The sequence below is a fragment of the Diabrotica virgifera genome, chromosome 4 (assembly GCF_917563875.1).
Source record: "Diabrotica virgifera virgifera chromosome 4, PGI_DIABVI_V3a".
In the NCBI taxonomy this organism is placed as follows: Eukaryota; Metazoa; Arthropoda; class Insecta; order Coleoptera; family Chrysomelidae; genus Diabrotica; species Diabrotica virgifera.
Window position 1 is genome coordinate 166,025,089 of NC_065446.1, and position 17,794 is coordinate 166,042,882.

Genomic DNA, 17,794 nt, shown 5'->3' on the forward strand with positions numbered 1-17,794 from the left:
ACTATACCAGGTAGAATAACAATTGAGGTGTCGAATGAAAGCTTATAATCCAAGGATGGTACTAAATGTGCGAAATTCGACCTAGGACTTCCGGTTTTAGAAATGCAACCAGAAGTACTGTTTTAAAGTCACCGGAATAGTACACGTGATATATTATTAGACGCTACTTCGCAAGAAGAGAACAAGTATATATAGGTCTGGATCCCGCGTATGAAAAAAAAGTTGATTAATAGCAAGCTGAAAATTTGTAATAGCTTAAAGGTGTCTAGTCGGATAAACTTTGATATATGGGAGCACTGTAACAGGGGCAGTTTTAATTGTGGAACAGCACATTTATTTTGACCGACAGAACAGAATTAAACTCTCCGAACAGAGATTAAACTCTTATGCAAAAATCAGACTGCTACTTATCACCTGTCATAATTCATGCCATTTGACATATTCGACATGTTCCACTCATTAAAACGCCCATTTAGTGATAAATAGCAGTCTGATTTTTGCATGAGAGTTTAATCTCTGTTCGGAGAGTTTAAGTCTGTTCTGTCGGACAAAATACATATGCCGTTTTCGTGGTCTGACCGTTCCAAATTTTTAACCTGTTCTACAATTAAAACTTCCCCTGTTCCAGTGTTCCCATATATCAAAGTTTGTCCGACTAGACACCCTTAAGCTATTACCAAATTTTCAGCTTGCTATTAATCAACTTTTTTTTCATACGCGGGATCCAGACCTAATACTTCCGGTTTCATTACTGTCTGTTCATCTGTCTTTCCATCCGCGAATACAATTCTTCCATTATTAATACAGGTAGAATGACAAATGAGGTGTCGAATGAAAGCTTGTAACCCAAGGATGGTATTAAAAATGAGAAATTTGACATCGGACTTCCGGTTTTAGAATTGCAACCGTATGAACTGTTCTAAAGTCACCGAAATAGTATAAGCGATATATCATTCGACGTGCCTTAACAAGATGAGAACAAATTTTGGTTTTGGTTTTTATATCATTTCCGATTAAAAACTTCTAACCAGAAGTGCCGTTATAGTCACAGAAATAGTACATGTAACACGTTAATCGAATCGTATTGAAAAGTTGAGTTTTAATTTTCAGTTCCTTTAGCTTGGAGAGATAGAAGCGGATTTTGTGGGTAATAAGTAATATGGAAAAACTATACGGGGATATGTTGAATTAGTTGTGTACATGACTTTCACCAACAGCCGGAAACCAGAGTGGGGGCGGAGGGTAGTTATAAGAGGTCAAAGTCGCGGTTTTTATTATTTTTTTGTGACGCTCATGATCGAGATAGTGCACCAAAATTTGGGAATAAGTAGGTCATGACGTAACTAAGTAAAATCTCTAGGGACGGAACGCTGCGTGGCCGACAAAGGGGTGGGGGTAGGGGTGAATATAAAAAATATAAAGGGTTTTTCGCGACGTTCGTGATTGAGATAGTGGACCAAAATTTTTATGAATAGGTAGACCATGACATTACTAAGTAAAATCCCCAGAGTCGGAAACCAGAGTGGGGGACGAGGGTAGTTATAAGGGGTCAAAGTCGCCGTTTTTATTATTTTTTTTGTGACGCTCATGACCGAGATAGTGCACCAAAATTTGGAAATAAGTAGCTCATGACGTAACTCAGTAAAACCTCCAGGTGCGGAACGCTGCGTGACCGACAAAGGGGTGGGAGCAGGGGTGAATATAAAAATTATAAGGAGTTTTTTGTGACGTTCGTGATTGACATAGTGCACCAAAATTTGGAAATAAGTAGAACATGACGCAACTAAGTAAAATCCCCAGAGCCGGAAACCAGAGTTGGGGATGAGGGCAGTTTTAAGGGGTCAAAGTTGCAGTTTGTATTATTTTTTTTGTGACGCAGCACAACATTCGTCCCCGGCGCAGCTTTCCGCCCCTGGAGATTTTACTTAGTTATATCATAATCTACTTATTCCCAAATTTTGGTGCACTATCTCGATCACGAACGGCAAAAAAACCCTTATATTTTTATACTCACCCCTGCCTACCACCCTTTTCTTTATATCCCAAGCAGCGTTCCGCCCCTGGAGATTTTACTTAGTTACGTCATAACCTACTTAGTCCCAAATTTTGGTGCACTATCTCCCTCATAAGAGTCTCAAAAAAAAAATAAAAAAACCGCGACTTTTACCCCTTATAACTACCCTCGTCCTCTACTCTGGTTTCCGCCTCTGAGTATTTTACTTGGTGATGTCATGGTCTACTTATTCCCAAATTTTGGTGCACTATCTCACTCACGAACGTCGCAAAAAACCCTTTATATTTTTTATATTCACCCCTACCCGCACCCCTTTGTCGGCCACGCAGAGTTCCGCCCCTAGAGATTTTACTTAGTGTCCACGTACTGGGGAAAGTCATGTACACAACTAATTTAACATATCCCCGTATATTTTTTCGATATTACTTATCACGCACAAAATCCGCTCCCAGCTCTTAGACTACTGCTTTGAAGTCATTTCTGTTTAAACAAGGATGACCCAAAGTTCAGTCAAAATGACTCAAAATTAGTAAAATCGTATATCGATCAACGCAAGCGTTCAAATATCGACTTCCAGTTCTACTTTCGATTACTTTGGGTGAAAACCTAGGACTTACGAAGTCCAATTACTTGTTTTAAATGCGAGCATTCACGAATATGAAGATTACGATATCATGCTCGGATCAGGCTAGGATACCGTCCTTTGGTCTCCGTAGTGAACGCACCCTTACCTACGGTACAAATCGTCGGAAAATACTTTTGTGTATCCACAGCGTAGCGCTGCAGCGTGGTCCGTTAGGTTTTGCCTTAGAGCATGGAAAATTTTATACCTCCCATATAAAATTTTCGATCCTCTAAGGGTTTTGCAAAACACCGGGGCCGGGGGTTTACTAACCTAAAAATATCGCTGAATGCCGGACACCGAGCAGTGAGAATCCCTTTTGAATGAATCACCAACCATGAATCACATTCTTGAATCAAAAACATTCCAATCTACACACTATTATCAATATCAATGCAAATAAAATTATGTAATGTGTAATACCTAATATTTTTTATAGGAAGCATAAAAGTACTTTACATAGTAAGCGGTAATTTATGTTTTCAAATTTTCAAATAATTTATTGCATGTTATGAGATAAAAGTAAATTCCAAATGACTTTATGTAATTTACACTAATTTGCAATCCATTGGGTAAATACAAAACATTGGGTAAATACAAAAGTAAACAATATGTTTGACCTTATTTTTTGAATCTAATTGAACGCAAGATAGAATTATTTGTTAAATGTCTACACAGACTGATTTTTATACATTGATGTAAACAAGTGTTTCAATGATAAGTGGGTATTGTTATTTTGTCTGTAGATAATCGAAACAGCAATAGAGCAAAATAGGATGTCATATATTATAATTATTTGTAGTAACAAGCGCCAATTCGATTTTGTTTTGATTTTAAGTTTTTTCAGGAATGAGATTAAAAGATCATGTAACTGGCTGTATGGCAAACTGCCAAAGCCATATAAAAAAAAGTTTTTTCACTTGCCTTAAACGTTTTGTTTATTGTTTATGTGTAGATCAAGTTATGAGTAAATATACGGGGTGGGTAATAGGTTCATATTCGAACAACAATCCATCGAGGATCATTGGAAACAAATCAAAACGATTTTGAGCAGCCCAACTCCGAGCCTAAAAAATATCAATAAAAAAAGCAACCGTTGAAGGATGAGATTTTGAATCTAATGGACAAAAGATGCAAATTTAAGAATCATAATGTCGAAATATAAAACCAATTAACCCTGTAACCGTTACACATTAAATTCATTTAAATAAAATTCTAAAAATTCGTGTGGGAGTTTTTTAAGCGGCTATGAACGTATCAGTGGGGTTGGTATATGCAATTTTTGTAGTTTGAACACGTTGTCCTCAAGTAACATTGTCATTAGTGGTATAATGAAAACGTTGCTCCAAAGCAACAGTAACAGTTTGAGGTTAAAAGTTTTGCATTGTGCAAACGAGGAATCACCATCAACAAAAGTAATTTTGTTAAGGCTTACAATATGTAAGAAAAGCTACAAAAATAAGCAAACATGAACTTTATTACTTACACAGTTACAAGAAAAAACAAAGATAAAAATTTATGGAGAGGTTTGGAAATTAAAGAAACAATTCTTGCCCGGTGTAAAACATAATCACATGTCACATTTTTGACACATAATTGTCGTGTAGCCATTCTTGCAAAAGCGGCATCTTCTTTTTGGCCCATAAATGGGCCAGTCTCCTACGTTGTCTTTCCTAGTGATGCCATGTGGTCGACTTTTCGTAGGAGTTACAATTTTTTCGACTGTCTCGTTCAGTGAAGGCCGCCCCTTCTTTTTTATTTTACCTGTTTGGTGAAAAGATTCAGCTATGTCTATTTTAAAAATTTTTAAAGGCATTGGTTTTACTTTTAGCTCAGCACAATGATGTTTATATACTAGCTAGGCGTTGACAACACACATATCTAATAGATATGTAAAAATAGCATTCGTCTAGCCCTACTAGGACTGCGGTATAATCCTAAAAGAGAATTGGCTTTATCCACACCTCCCGTGTATCGGTTATACTGTTTTATTATGGCAGGGCAAGGAACATCAGTTTTTTGTTTGAAATGTTTATCATATCGCTTTATATGAGTTACAGGCTCGATTCCACAATGAGTACTACCTAATAACACACATTTGTTATCATGCCATTTTACCAGAATTATCCTCTTGTTGTAGTCAGATTTATAGACATAGGAGCCTCTAGGTCGCTTTTGCATAATTTTGTCAGCTTCTAATGGACAACCGGCAATTCTATCTGCTCTAGATGTTCCTAAACTGTGAATTCCAAAGTTAGTTTTTAAAATATGGGAGCAATGGTAGGCTGCTAAAATAGTTGTCAAAAATACTACCGTATGTTCTGGATTTGGAATGGTTTTACACAGTGCAACAACAATACCGGGACCAACACCTAACTCCTTTTCTACAACTGTCAATTGGTTAGGGGTACCTGCTAATTGGTCAAACGTAAACGCACCCTGATAAGCTATAAAGTCTGTGATGATTCCAGAAACAGTTGTTTTTACAAACAATTTAAATCCCAGTTGTGAGGTTTATTTTTTATATATTGTCTAAGATTCCCTGCAAAGGTACCTTTGTAAGGAATCATAGTCTCATCTACAGAATATTGATTGCCAATGTGGAACTTCTGACAATTTGTTCTAATTCTTTCTATTAGGGGCCTTATTTTGAAAAATCGGTCTTTAGTATTTGGGGATAATTGAGAATTATCAGCAAAATGTTTCTAGTTTTAGTAAAACGTCGTAAAGGCATCATGTCTGCTACTTGGTCAATTTGAGTATTTCTGGCCCCATAATCACTTATAGCAGGCAACTTTATAATGCTCATAGTAAGAGTTATGGAAATATGTTCTGTAAGTTCTGCGTTAGTTAGTTGTAGAGAGGAACCTGTTTTTTCAGTCGAATAAATATTTGTTTGGTGCACAATATCAGCCATTATGTCCAAAGAGAAAAACTGTGTGAAATATTCCATTGGTGATAAAATTTCAGTTATTTCAGATGGAGGTAAATCTTCAACATCATTTGTAGGTATGTCTTCTTCTGACCAAGTATATGTTACTACTGGTTTCTTTTCTTTTTTCATCTTCTTGGGTTGTGGCTTTTCCAAAGCTATTTCTTCCGGTTCAATATCAGATTCTCCTATTACCAACTCCATAGATTTATTTCTACCTATATGTATTTCATCATATTCATCTCCCGAATCTGCAACTAAACACTCATCCAAATGCTTACTTTCGATGTCCTCATCATCGGATCTACTCTCTGTATCTGATACATCTGCTCTAACAGGAACTATGTAGCTCGTTTTTTTTTCATTAAACGTAACAGGAGGGATGTCCATATTTCTGAAAAGAAAATTTAGTTTAGTTTTTACCATTACCACTTAGCGTCAACGTTGATGCTAAGCAACATACTTTTTAGGCAAAGTTATTGCTAAAACTACTCAAAGTAGAAAGTAGCTGTATGTTTTAGAATATAAATAAACCTTTCCTAAATATATTCTAATTAATTCGTTTTCGAGTCACGGTTATTTTTATTATATTTACGTTCTTTTTTGATTAACGTAATATTTTTCTGTTTTTGCATCTTCTTTTCTGCGGACATGTTCCATCCATGATAGTCTTTAACTTTTCACAAATCTCACAATATCATACCCTCCATTCAATTCATTAACCCTGTCGTTTCTCCTGATTCTTAATGGGCCGTCTGTCTCTTGCAGCGGCCATATACTTGTCTCAGTATCTTTCTCTTGAGTGTCCTGAGTTGGGCTTTATCTTTTGGTCTTTGCCCAGGTTTCACAACCATAGCCTACTAGCCTACTACTGGTCTAATCAATGTTCTGTAGATATCCATTTTGGTTTTGTTTAATAATATCGATGTTATAGTCGATTTGCTAATCTGAGACACAACTGTCTACACTACAATCACGATAAAGATGCATTAGAAATAAACAAGCACGAGGATCACTCCCAAATCATGATTTGGGAGTGCTCCTCGAACATTCAACGTGTCTTGGTTTGTTTATTTCTATATAGTGCATTTTTATTGTGATTGTAGTGTAGACAGTTGTGTCTCAGATTAGCGAATCGACAATATCAATCTTTTGTTAGCATATTATGTACGATTTCCACTGGAAATACGAGTATTAATTTCGCTACTTACGGAATTCTTTCGATTGATTTCTGTGCCCAGATATGTGATGGGATCCACACGTTCAATGGTATAGTTGTCTCGTTGTATATTATTTTCATTGTCAGGTGTTATTTTGACGGTCATGTACTTCGTTTTTGTTTCGTTTATTTTAAGCCTTCTTTTCGTGCTTCAGGATTAATTTTCTGGAACGCTTCCATTAGGCGTTGCTTGCTCCTACTAATGATAGCTACATCGTCTGGATATGCAATTGAAAAGACAAAAAATACATACAATATAGGCAAAAGAATGTATTTTACCGAGCTTTTTTTATTTATAATCCGAGCTTTAATTATAACCTTCCCAAAATGAAAATCAGTTGGATACAAAGCCAGTCCTCTTAATGAACATAGTGTATTTGTAACTCAAACCAATTCTTTAGAAGTATCTAAAACGAGATCAAAATCAAATATAGATATTCAGTAGTAATTGCACAAGAGCTCTGAAATTATTAAATTTTTCCCGAGTGACACTTTGACAGTTTTAATTTCACGAGCCGAAGGCGAGTGAAATTATGTCAAAGTGTCACGAGAGCAAAAATTCTATATTAATTTCAGAGGTCGAGTGCAATTTGTTGCGATTATTTCATGAATAAAACTGTTCAAAACCAAAATTTTATTGTAATTTATTTATGTAAGTACCATTAAACACACAGTTTTTATAAATATCTGACGATTGAAAGTCATCACTTTTATAATTTTTAAAACATTAATTGTCATTAATGTCACTGAATGTATTTTTCGTAGCAACGAAGGGCATCTGACGTAATATACTTAACGACGGGAGATTATCAAAAATTATCGATTTAATTCAGATTTCTGTAGCTTTCTATTGGTCAGAATCTCCTATGACTGAAATAATCAGTAGTAATTGCACAAGAGCTCTGAAATTATTGAATTTTTCCCGAGTGACACTTTGACAGTTTTAATTTAACGAGCCGAAGGCGAGTGAAATTATGTCAAAATGTCACGAGAGCAAAAATTCTATATTAATTTCAGAGGTCGAGTGCAATTTGTTGCGATTATTTCATGAATAAAACTGTTCAAAACCAAAATTTTATTATAATTTATTTATGTAAGTACCATTAAACACACAGTTTTTATAAATATTTTACGATTGAAAGTCATCACTTTTATAATTTTTAAAACATTAATTGTCATTAATGTCACTGAATGTATTTTTTCGTAGCAACGAAGGGCATCTGACGTAATATATTTAACGACGGGAAATTATCAAAAATTATCGATTTAATTCAGATTTCTGTAGCTTTCTATTGGTCAGAATCTCCTATGGATGAAATAATCCAAATAATTGCCCGTTTATAAAAACTTAAGGAATGTAAATACGTTATATTTTGTAGTTCATAGTTTCATGTTAATCGCCACATAGTCTGGGCTGATTATCGGAGAATAGGCCATTTTTGGGAAAAGTTATTTACCAGCAATTTTATTGCTGGAATCGAATTATAAGATCCTATATATATTAATAATATAGGTATGCAAAGTTCTCAGATAGTGTGCTACTTTTTTTATAAACAAAATGGCGCACGAAAATCGTGTTTTTTTCAATTATTGCTCTATAACTCCGAAGATTTTAACTTTACAACAAAAATACTCAAATAAAAATTCATCGTGATTAAATTCTGCATAGATACGTGTTTTTCCCGATCTGCTCCGACAAAAATTTTCTTCGGAAAATGCGGGTTTTCCCAACAAAATCTTTAATTTTCAAATAAAGTTTTAGATAAGTAATTATCTACCAATAATTAAATAGTTTGGTGACTTAAAAGCCTGCTTGGTTTAGATTATAGTTCCAGGAGCTGGTGAAAATGAAACGAATATTTTAGCCACAATTCAATTGTTAATTAATAATTTATAGTCGCAATAATAACCAAAATAATTATGATACACTGATTAAACTTTGAAATCTTATAAAGATGAGATGCCTATTTAACATTTTGTCGAAAAAATATAATTTTTTTATTTTTTTGCATAATCTTTAAATGTTAAAAAAATAGTTATAAACAAATTAACGTTTCTCAGAAAGTTTTTATTATATTATAATTTTAAAACATAGCTAAAATGCGCACATCAAATATCTTGAAAATGAATGCTTTAAAATTTTTTTGCAACCATTTGCAAAAAAGGTATGAAACAGCAAAGTAAACATACGATTACTACGGTGTTTATAATTTTTTTAATTCTTTCAAAGCGTAGAAGTGAGCTTAAAGTACAAGCTAATTATTTACAAAAAAATATCAATTATAAGTTTAATGGTTATATTTTAATTAAAGATTATAAATATATTTTTTTGTAATTTACACGCGCGAAAGTAGAATAATACAGTACTGTAGCTAAAATTTTCACTCGGAGCGACGACCGGCGGCCGCGCGACGTACACTTTTAATAAATAATGTATGCTGCGTGTCAGTCGCTTCGAGTGAACATTTTAGCTCCGACTCTGTATCAGGCCTACTTTTGCGCTAAAAATTACAAAAAAAAATATTTTTAATCTTTGATTAAAATATAACCAATGCACTAATTTTTGACATTCTTTGTGAGTAATTAGATTGTACCATAGACTCACTTTTAAGCTTTGAAACAATTAAAACAAATTATAAACATCGGAGGAATCGTATATTTACTTTGCTGTTTCATAACTTTTTTGCAAATGGTTGGAAAATTTTTTTAAAGCATTCATTTTCAAGACCTATGAAATACGCATTTTAAGTATTTTTAAAATTAAGAATATAATTAACAATTTCTGAGAAATGTTAAATTGTTTATAACAATTTTTTTTAAACATTTAAAGATTATGCAAAAAAATGAAAAATTTATATTTTGTCGACAAAATATTAAATAGGCATCACACCTTTACAATCTTTCTAAGTTTGATCAATGTCTCATGATTATTTTGGTTGTTATTGCGACTGTAAATTGTTAATTAACAATTAAATTGTTGCTAAAGTATTCGTTTCATTTTCACCGGCTTCTGAATTTATAATCTATACCAAGAAAGCTTTTATTTCACCAAGCTATATAATTATTGATAAATACTTACTGTCTCAAAAAAATTATTTGAAAATTCGAGATTTTGTTGGGAAATCCCACATTTTTCGAGGAAAATTTTTTTTGTGTAAAGTTCCGAGTTTTTGGTGTAAAGTTAAAATCTTCCGAGTTATAGAGCAATAATTGAAAAAAATACGATTTGTCAGCGCCATTTTGTTTATAAGAAAAGTAGCACACTATCTGCGGACTTTGCATACCTATATTAATAATATATAGGATCTTATAATTCGATTCCAGCAATAAAAGTGCTGGTAAATAACCTTTCTTTGTACTTTACTAATTAGACCAGCGTATTATAACTATTTTTTTTTCAAAATTTAAAGATTATGCAAAAAAAAAGAAAAATTTATATTTTGTCGATAAAATATTAAATAAGCATCTCATCTTTATAATCTTCATAAGTTTGATCAATGTATAATGATTATTTTGGTTATTATTGCGATCATAAATTGTTAATTAACAATTGAATTGTTGCTAAAATATTCGTTTAATTTTCACCGGCTTCTGGAATTACAATCTATACCAAGAAAGCTTTGATGTCACTAAGTTATTTAATTATTGATTAATAATTACTTACCTAAAACTTTATTTGAAAATTAGTGTTTTTGTTAGGAAAACCCGCATTTTCCGAGGAAAATTTTCGTCGGAGCAAATCGTGAAAAACATATCTCTATGCAGAATTTAATTGCGGTGAATTTTTATTTGGATGTTTTTGTTGTAAAGTTAAAATCTTCGGAGTTATAGAGAAATAATTGAAAAAAATACGATTTGTCGGCGCCATTTTGTTTATAAAAAAGGTAGCACACTATCTGCGGACTTTGCATACCTATATTATTAATATATAGGATCTTATAATTCGATTCCAGGAATAAAATTGCTGGTAAATAACTTTTCCATGAATTTTGCTAATTAGCCCAGAGTAACATAAAATAATCATTTATTAGTTAACTGTGTGACATAAACCAAAACAAAGCTATATTTCTGACACATTATGTAGGTAATGGGTTTTATTCTTCTTCTTCTTCTTCTTCTTCTTCTTCTTCTTCTTCTTCTTCTTCTTCTTCTTAGCCTTATATCGTCCACGCTTGGACATAGGCCTCTCCCAACTCCTTCCATCGGTCTCTATCCTGAGCAACATATTTCCAATTTATTCTGGCTACTCTTTTAATATCATCAACCCACCTCATCTGTGGTCTTCCTCTCGGTCGTTTACTTTGGTAAAGTCTCTAATGTTGTATTGTTGCATTCCAACGTTGGTGTTTTTATCTAGCAGTGTGGCCTGCGAAGCTCCATTTAAGTTTGCCAACTTTTGTTTTATGCCCTAGACTTTTGTTTTTAATCTTACCCAGTCGTTCCTCTTTTTATCTGACAGTCGTAAACCTAACATTGCTCTTTATGTTGTGGCTAGTTTATTCATATTTGCCTTGGTCAGGGTCTAGGTTTGACATCCGTATGTCATGATAGGAAGGAGGTATATTGGGGTATCTTGCGGTTCTTAAATATCCAACTAAGTTTTCCAAATCCTGCCCATGCCAATCTTGCTCTTTTAGTAATTTCCGCACTTAGGTTCTCTTTGTCAGGTTTCAGGATTTGGCCTAGGTAGATATATTCCTGGACTTTTTCTATCTCACTGCCATTTATAGTTATACGTCTGGGGTCATCTGTGTTTGTCATTATTTTTGTTTTTCTCATGTTCAATTTTAGATCGACGTATTGGGAACTGCGAGTTCCTCCATCATAATTTGCAGTTCCTCGAATAAGCTCGCTATAATCACAATGTCGTCAGCGAATCTGAGGTGGTTTAGCTTCTTGCCATTAACGTTAATGCCTTAGGTTTGTCATTTTTAAGACGTCTTCTAGGGCTAGGTTGAAAAGCTTTGGCGATATTACGTTTCCTTTTCTCACGCCTCTCTTAATGGGAATGAGATTTGTATTTTCGCCTAGTTGTACTATCATAGTTGCATTTTCGTATATATTATGTATTAGTTGTCTATAACTCGAATCTATTCTACAAATTATTGATAGCTTGTTCTATGGCCCAGATCTCGATACCATCAAACGCCTTTTCATAGTCTACGAACGCAAGAAATACGGGTAGTTGGTATTCATTTGCCTTCTTTATCAATGTTCTCATTGTCAGCGGATGGTCTGATGTACTATTATATCCTTTGCAGAAGCAAGCCTCTTCCACCGGTTGGTAATTGTCCATTTTGTAGGTCAACCGGTTGTTAATATTTCTCATAAATAATTAATTTGTATACTTGACTGAGCAACGATATAGGTCTATAATTCTGTCGGTCATATTTGTCCCCTTTTTTGTGCAAGAGTATTACTAGACTTTCGTTCAAGTCTTTATTGATCTTGCTATTATGGAGACATTTTATTAAATAGCTCTGTTAGTACAGGGATTGTTACTGTTTTGCTTGTTTTCAAGAGCTAGGCTCTTACACCGTCGTGTCCTGCAGCTTCATTATTTTTTATTTCTTTTAAAGCTCTTTCTATTTCGAATCCCTTTGTATTTGGTAGTACTTCTGATCCCACATTTTCTATTTTTATTTTGACGTTGTCCTTTGTTGATTCATTAGGCTGGCTTTGCGAGCTGTACAAGGTTTTGTAGAAGTCTTCGACTATTTTTGTTATTTTATATTTGTCCTTCTCTTCCATATTATTGGCGGTTTTAATTTTGATGATATTTTGAACACCCAGTGCGGTCCTTAGACATTTTAAGCCTCTGTTGTTTGCAATGACTCGCTCTATTAAGTTCTCATTCCATTTTTGTATGTCGCGTTTTAGTTCTTTTCTAATTGTTTTATGGGTTTTATTTGTTATGGATTTTATTTATTACTATCGGTGAAAAAATATTGTATGACATTTATACATAATTGCTCTTCTTTTACTTATTAGAATGCAGCACCCGCGTACGGCTCGTGCTCGCAAAGGGTGCCCTAAAGATATTACTATACTATACGCAAAATACCCTCACCCCCGGATTTATATATATATATATATATATATATATATATATATATATATATATATACAGGGTGTCCCGGAAAATAGTGCGTTCCTTTAAGGTATGGAGAGAATACACAATTTGGAACAAAAAAGTCCTATACCATTTTTTTCTAAAGTTAGCCGTTTCCAAAAAAAAGTTAACATTGTTTTCCATATACCTGTATTTTAATGTTTGGAAATTTTAATAAACTGGCAACATCGAACGCACTACGGAATAATAACATAATAAAAACTCGTTTGTGATTGTGATTAACAGTATTTAAAATAATCCAACCTAATAGTAGGTAATACTTATGTATTTACGATTTGTTTACTAAAATTATTTTCTTTTGAAATGTATTGAAATACCTATTGCATAATTTTAAACGAATTACACATCTTTTAACATAAAAACACGTCTTTTAACTAAACTAGTATTATGTATTTAGTAAGGTTTAAATGGGTTGAATGCTGAGTACTGCTGAGGGCTTTAACTGAATTACATAGTTTTAATAGTTTACAGTGGAACTTAAATACACCAGATAATGTCTCAGTAATTTGTTTACTTGTGAACTGAAATAACTAAGTTGTACTTACTTGAAAATAATTATTATACCGAATAGATGTTTCAAGTAACCTTTCACAAACACCATTCATAGGTAATAACATAATAGGTAATACACTCACTATTCGAAAACATTTTCGCATTGACACTAAACACTAAACAGGATTCTTTAAAACTATCTGTTTACTATGTATCTTAGTATCTTCTATCTATTTACATGGGACTGTCTATGCTTAAATTTGCGTACCGCACATAGTTGTCAGATTTAAATTTACATACCAAAATACATTTTAATTTTTTGGTCAAACGGTTGCATTTAGAAAAAAATGTTATAAGAGTTTTTTGTTCTACATGGTGCCTTCTACCTATACCTTCAAGGAACGCACTATTTTCCGGGACACCCTGTATATTATATACAATAAACAATTATTTTGAGAATCCATGAAATAAGCATTTTGTAATGACGTCAATATTTGATGCGGTAACTGATTTGGCCCGGGATAAAAATTAATTACGTGCATTAAATTGGTCGTCCTTAGATAGCCTTACATTAATTTCTCATTAATAAATTGCTATAACGAATCAAATTTAATTATAGAAGTTTTTAAATAATACAATTCATACTTTGCAAGGTCGGTACGTTGAACTTTCACCTCTGTCTAGCGATATCGATTTTAAGGTAAATACTCGGGTAACGTAGTTTATACGGAACTGTTTGTTTTTCATGTCTGAAAATTCGTAATAATTATTTTTCAAAACATACTTTAATTACTTCACTGAACACATTGTTTGGCATGACGGAAAATACAGCGAGTAAATAATAGTTTGGATTGAGTAGGTAACGTTTTTAATTTTCAACAAATACAAAAAAAATTCAATAATAAAATTTTCCAGTTTCTCTTAATATCGGTACCTTCAATAAATAATTTCTTAAAAATGAATAAACATTTTCAATTTCGTTGTAACCCGAAACTGCAATCGTATTATTACATATTCTAGCTCAATCAGAGAGTATAGCAAGCATCTCTACAGGTTTCGGGACTTCTTAGCCACTCATCAAGAGATAGGAGATGAGTGGCTAACTCTTCACTCATCACTCTTCTCTCTGACGGAACCAGAATAATACTCCGCGTGCAGCCACGGATTGCAACGAACGAAATGGCAGGGATGCCCTAGCGAAATCTGCTAGAAAAAATTTTAAGTTATAATCTACTAACACATAAAACGATATTTAAAATACTGTTCTATATCCTACCAGATTAAAAGCAATCGACAAGTTTAGTGGTTTGCGATCGATGGTTCGAGCCTAAGCCAGGTAAAGAAATTATTAAAAGGCCAACGCCGTAGTATAAAACTCAATAAACTGGCGTCTGATCGGCCTATGGGCGTTTTCACATTAGCCGACACGACAGCTGCACAGCAACGACACGTCACCGGCGCCGGCACGACTGCCGGCAGCACCTTTTTACATAGTACGACCTTTCTCGCCGACACAGCACCGATAACCGAAAAAATTTTTAGGTTATAATATGATGGCAGGATTTAATAAATTAAAATTGCTTTATTTATTATACTTATTTGAGGAGAAAAGAAAAACAAAAAAGTAGAAGACAATTATGGGTCCATCCAATAATAAAAGTACGATATTTAGAAGGGCATGGCATTACTATACTCTTTTTGAAAACTGGTCTGTTACAAGCAAATTTTTCAATTATTTTCGTATGAGCAAATCAACATTTGATTATGTATTAATCAATATAATAAACACAATCAAAAAGAAAGATACCACATTTCGAATGGCAGTGCCTCCTGAAGAAATCTTGGCTGTGACAATAAGGCTAAAATATTTCTATTTAATAGTAATTAAACAGTTAATTAGAAAATGGAAATTTTTTCACAAAAAGCAACTTTTGTATATCTGCTATTAAAGTTTTAAATGCTCTCTACTTTTTACTTTTATCTGATTTAGGTATATCTGCTATTAAAGTTTTCTACTTTTTACTTTTACCTGATTTTGTGAATGAAGGTGGCACATTACAAATTTTCTTGCAACTTGAAAAGATATAGGTACACACATCACACATAATATGATAAATATCACACACCTTTCTTCCATTTACCTATATCTTTAATATGGGATTACAATCTCAATTAAAATAACAAATAGAACTCGAATTTTAAATTTGTAAATACATAATACGAAATGAAACAAATTTTATTTTTAATTAACGAGATACTAGATACATATTTAATTTTTAAGATACATTTTATTTAAAAAATATATGTAGTATAGTCACGTCCTAAGTAAATTTTCTATTAGTAGTCACTTTCCATAAATCTAACAGAATGTAAAAATCATCGAAAAGAGGGTTAGGTTAGGATAAAAATCGGGACGGCACGAGTGGGAGGACTGCTTCTCGCCGACTGTCGGCGGCGATGACGACACATCATCGACATGTCGGTGAATGTGAAACCATTTCTATAGATTCAATGTAAGTTACAGTCCACCGACACCGCTGCCGGTGTCGTGTCGCTGTCGTGTTGGCTAATGTAAAAACGCCCTATGGAGGAGCGGTATGGCAAGGGAGAAGGGCTTGCGGCTTGGTGATACTCCTCCATAGATCCCTACCGAAGGGCGTTGACGCCTAAGAACGGTATATATATATATATATATATATATATATATATATATATATATATATATATATATATATATATATATATATATATATATATATATTGTTGTGATCTGCTTCTTATTAATTTTATATTGATTATTATTTATTTAATTAATCATTTAATTGTCGCAAATCATATATCAAAATTGAATAAAAAATCTCAGGGTGCCTTTTAATATATAAAAAAGAAAAAACCAAATTATCTTACGTTATATTTATCTTCTCTCGTGGGTTCAGTATCTCTGAGTTGATCCTAATCGGGATAAAATAGGGAAAAGAAATAAAGCAAACTATTAAAATAGAAATACAGAATTGTCTTTTATTTATCAAATTAATACTCTGAAAACTATCGAATCTAAAAAACCTGTGGACACAGATGTCCGAATGAAATTTATACCACTTAAAATTATTATCTTTACAAAAAAACAATTTCTCGGTTTGTTCCCGACGACTTTGGTAAAACAAACTAAACCAAACACATTTATGTCTTCGCAAGGTTACCTATATTTACTATTTATATTTTGAAATATTGGAACTTTAATTCATATGCTTTTTACTCAAAAATTTATTTTCCGAACATAAAAATCTCTTTCACATAAATTGACTGACCTTTTGCTTCCCTCACTCGGATGTCTTCTCGTGACCCCAAACAGCTCTCCCTCGTTGATTATGTTAAAGGCTACTCATCAAAGCCTCTCTCCGTTGTCCAGCTTCAAAACTGTCAGCATACCAGCACTAATTCTCCAACAAACCGTGTTTCTTTGACACGTTCTCGATTCAAACAAAACTCCAAAAATTTTCTGCTCTCCTTCTCACAATACTACAGAATCAAAGAGGTATTTCGTCTCGATTTGATCTGTCGCTCGTTCCACTATTCAACACTATTCTCCACTATCAACCAGCCACTGATATATGCTAACTATCTACTCCACTTAACACGTCGAAAACCGCTTCTTCTCGCTGCCAACAACATAATGAATAATTTTTCAACCTCTCTCAATCATCCAATCCATCTTTTCCCCTTCCACATTCCAAGAATCAAAACATTGACTTTTCCACTTGACAAACAACAGTCACCCTCAAATTTGTTCCGACAATCCTAATTACTTTCGGAGAAACTCTCCCACATATACTCGTATTGAAATGAAGATATTAAAATTCCAACTTTCTTTTCAATTATCAATTTCGAGAAATATTGATAATTACCTATACAGTAAACAATTTTTTTCCATTTTAAATCTAAATACATAGTTCTTTTCACTTTAATTATTCACAAAAGTCTTTAATGGTTCCGCGGAAAGCTCCTTAAAAGAGAAATCTATTTACATCCTAACTAAATTCTAATAAATTTTAAAACAGCTCAATATACAGGGTGTATCAAATTTATGTGCCCGCGTTATTAAAAAAAAATTTAATTTAATTTTATTTTGCTTTTGATTGATAAAATGCAAACACAATAATATATATATATATATATATATATATATATATATATATATATATATATATATATATGTATATATATATATATATATATATATATATATATATATATATATATATATATATATATATATATATATATATATATATATATATATACATCCCGCTATTAAATTGGCATCTTTTCACGTTGCAGTCATTTGGCATCACCTAGAAATGCTATCATTTTCTAGGTATAAT

General features: G+C 33.0%; 1 protein-coding gene across 1 annotated transcript in view; it reads right to left on the reverse strand.

The window, feature by feature from the left end:
- Window positions 1–4,095: 4,095 nt before the first annotated feature.
- The window catches only part of LOC126884000 (uncharacterized), a 217,737-nt gene continuing 204,038 nt past the window's right edge, over window positions 4,096–17,794 (reverse strand). The window contains exon 2 of the mRNA XM_050649779.1: window positions 4,096–5,962. Within this exon, the coding sequence (XP_050505736.1) occupies window positions 5,281–5,958 (678 nt within the window). The 5' untranslated portion in view covers window positions 5,959–5,962 and the 3' untranslated portion in view covers window positions 4,096–5,280. The remainder of the gene's footprint in view (window positions 5,963–17,794) is intronic.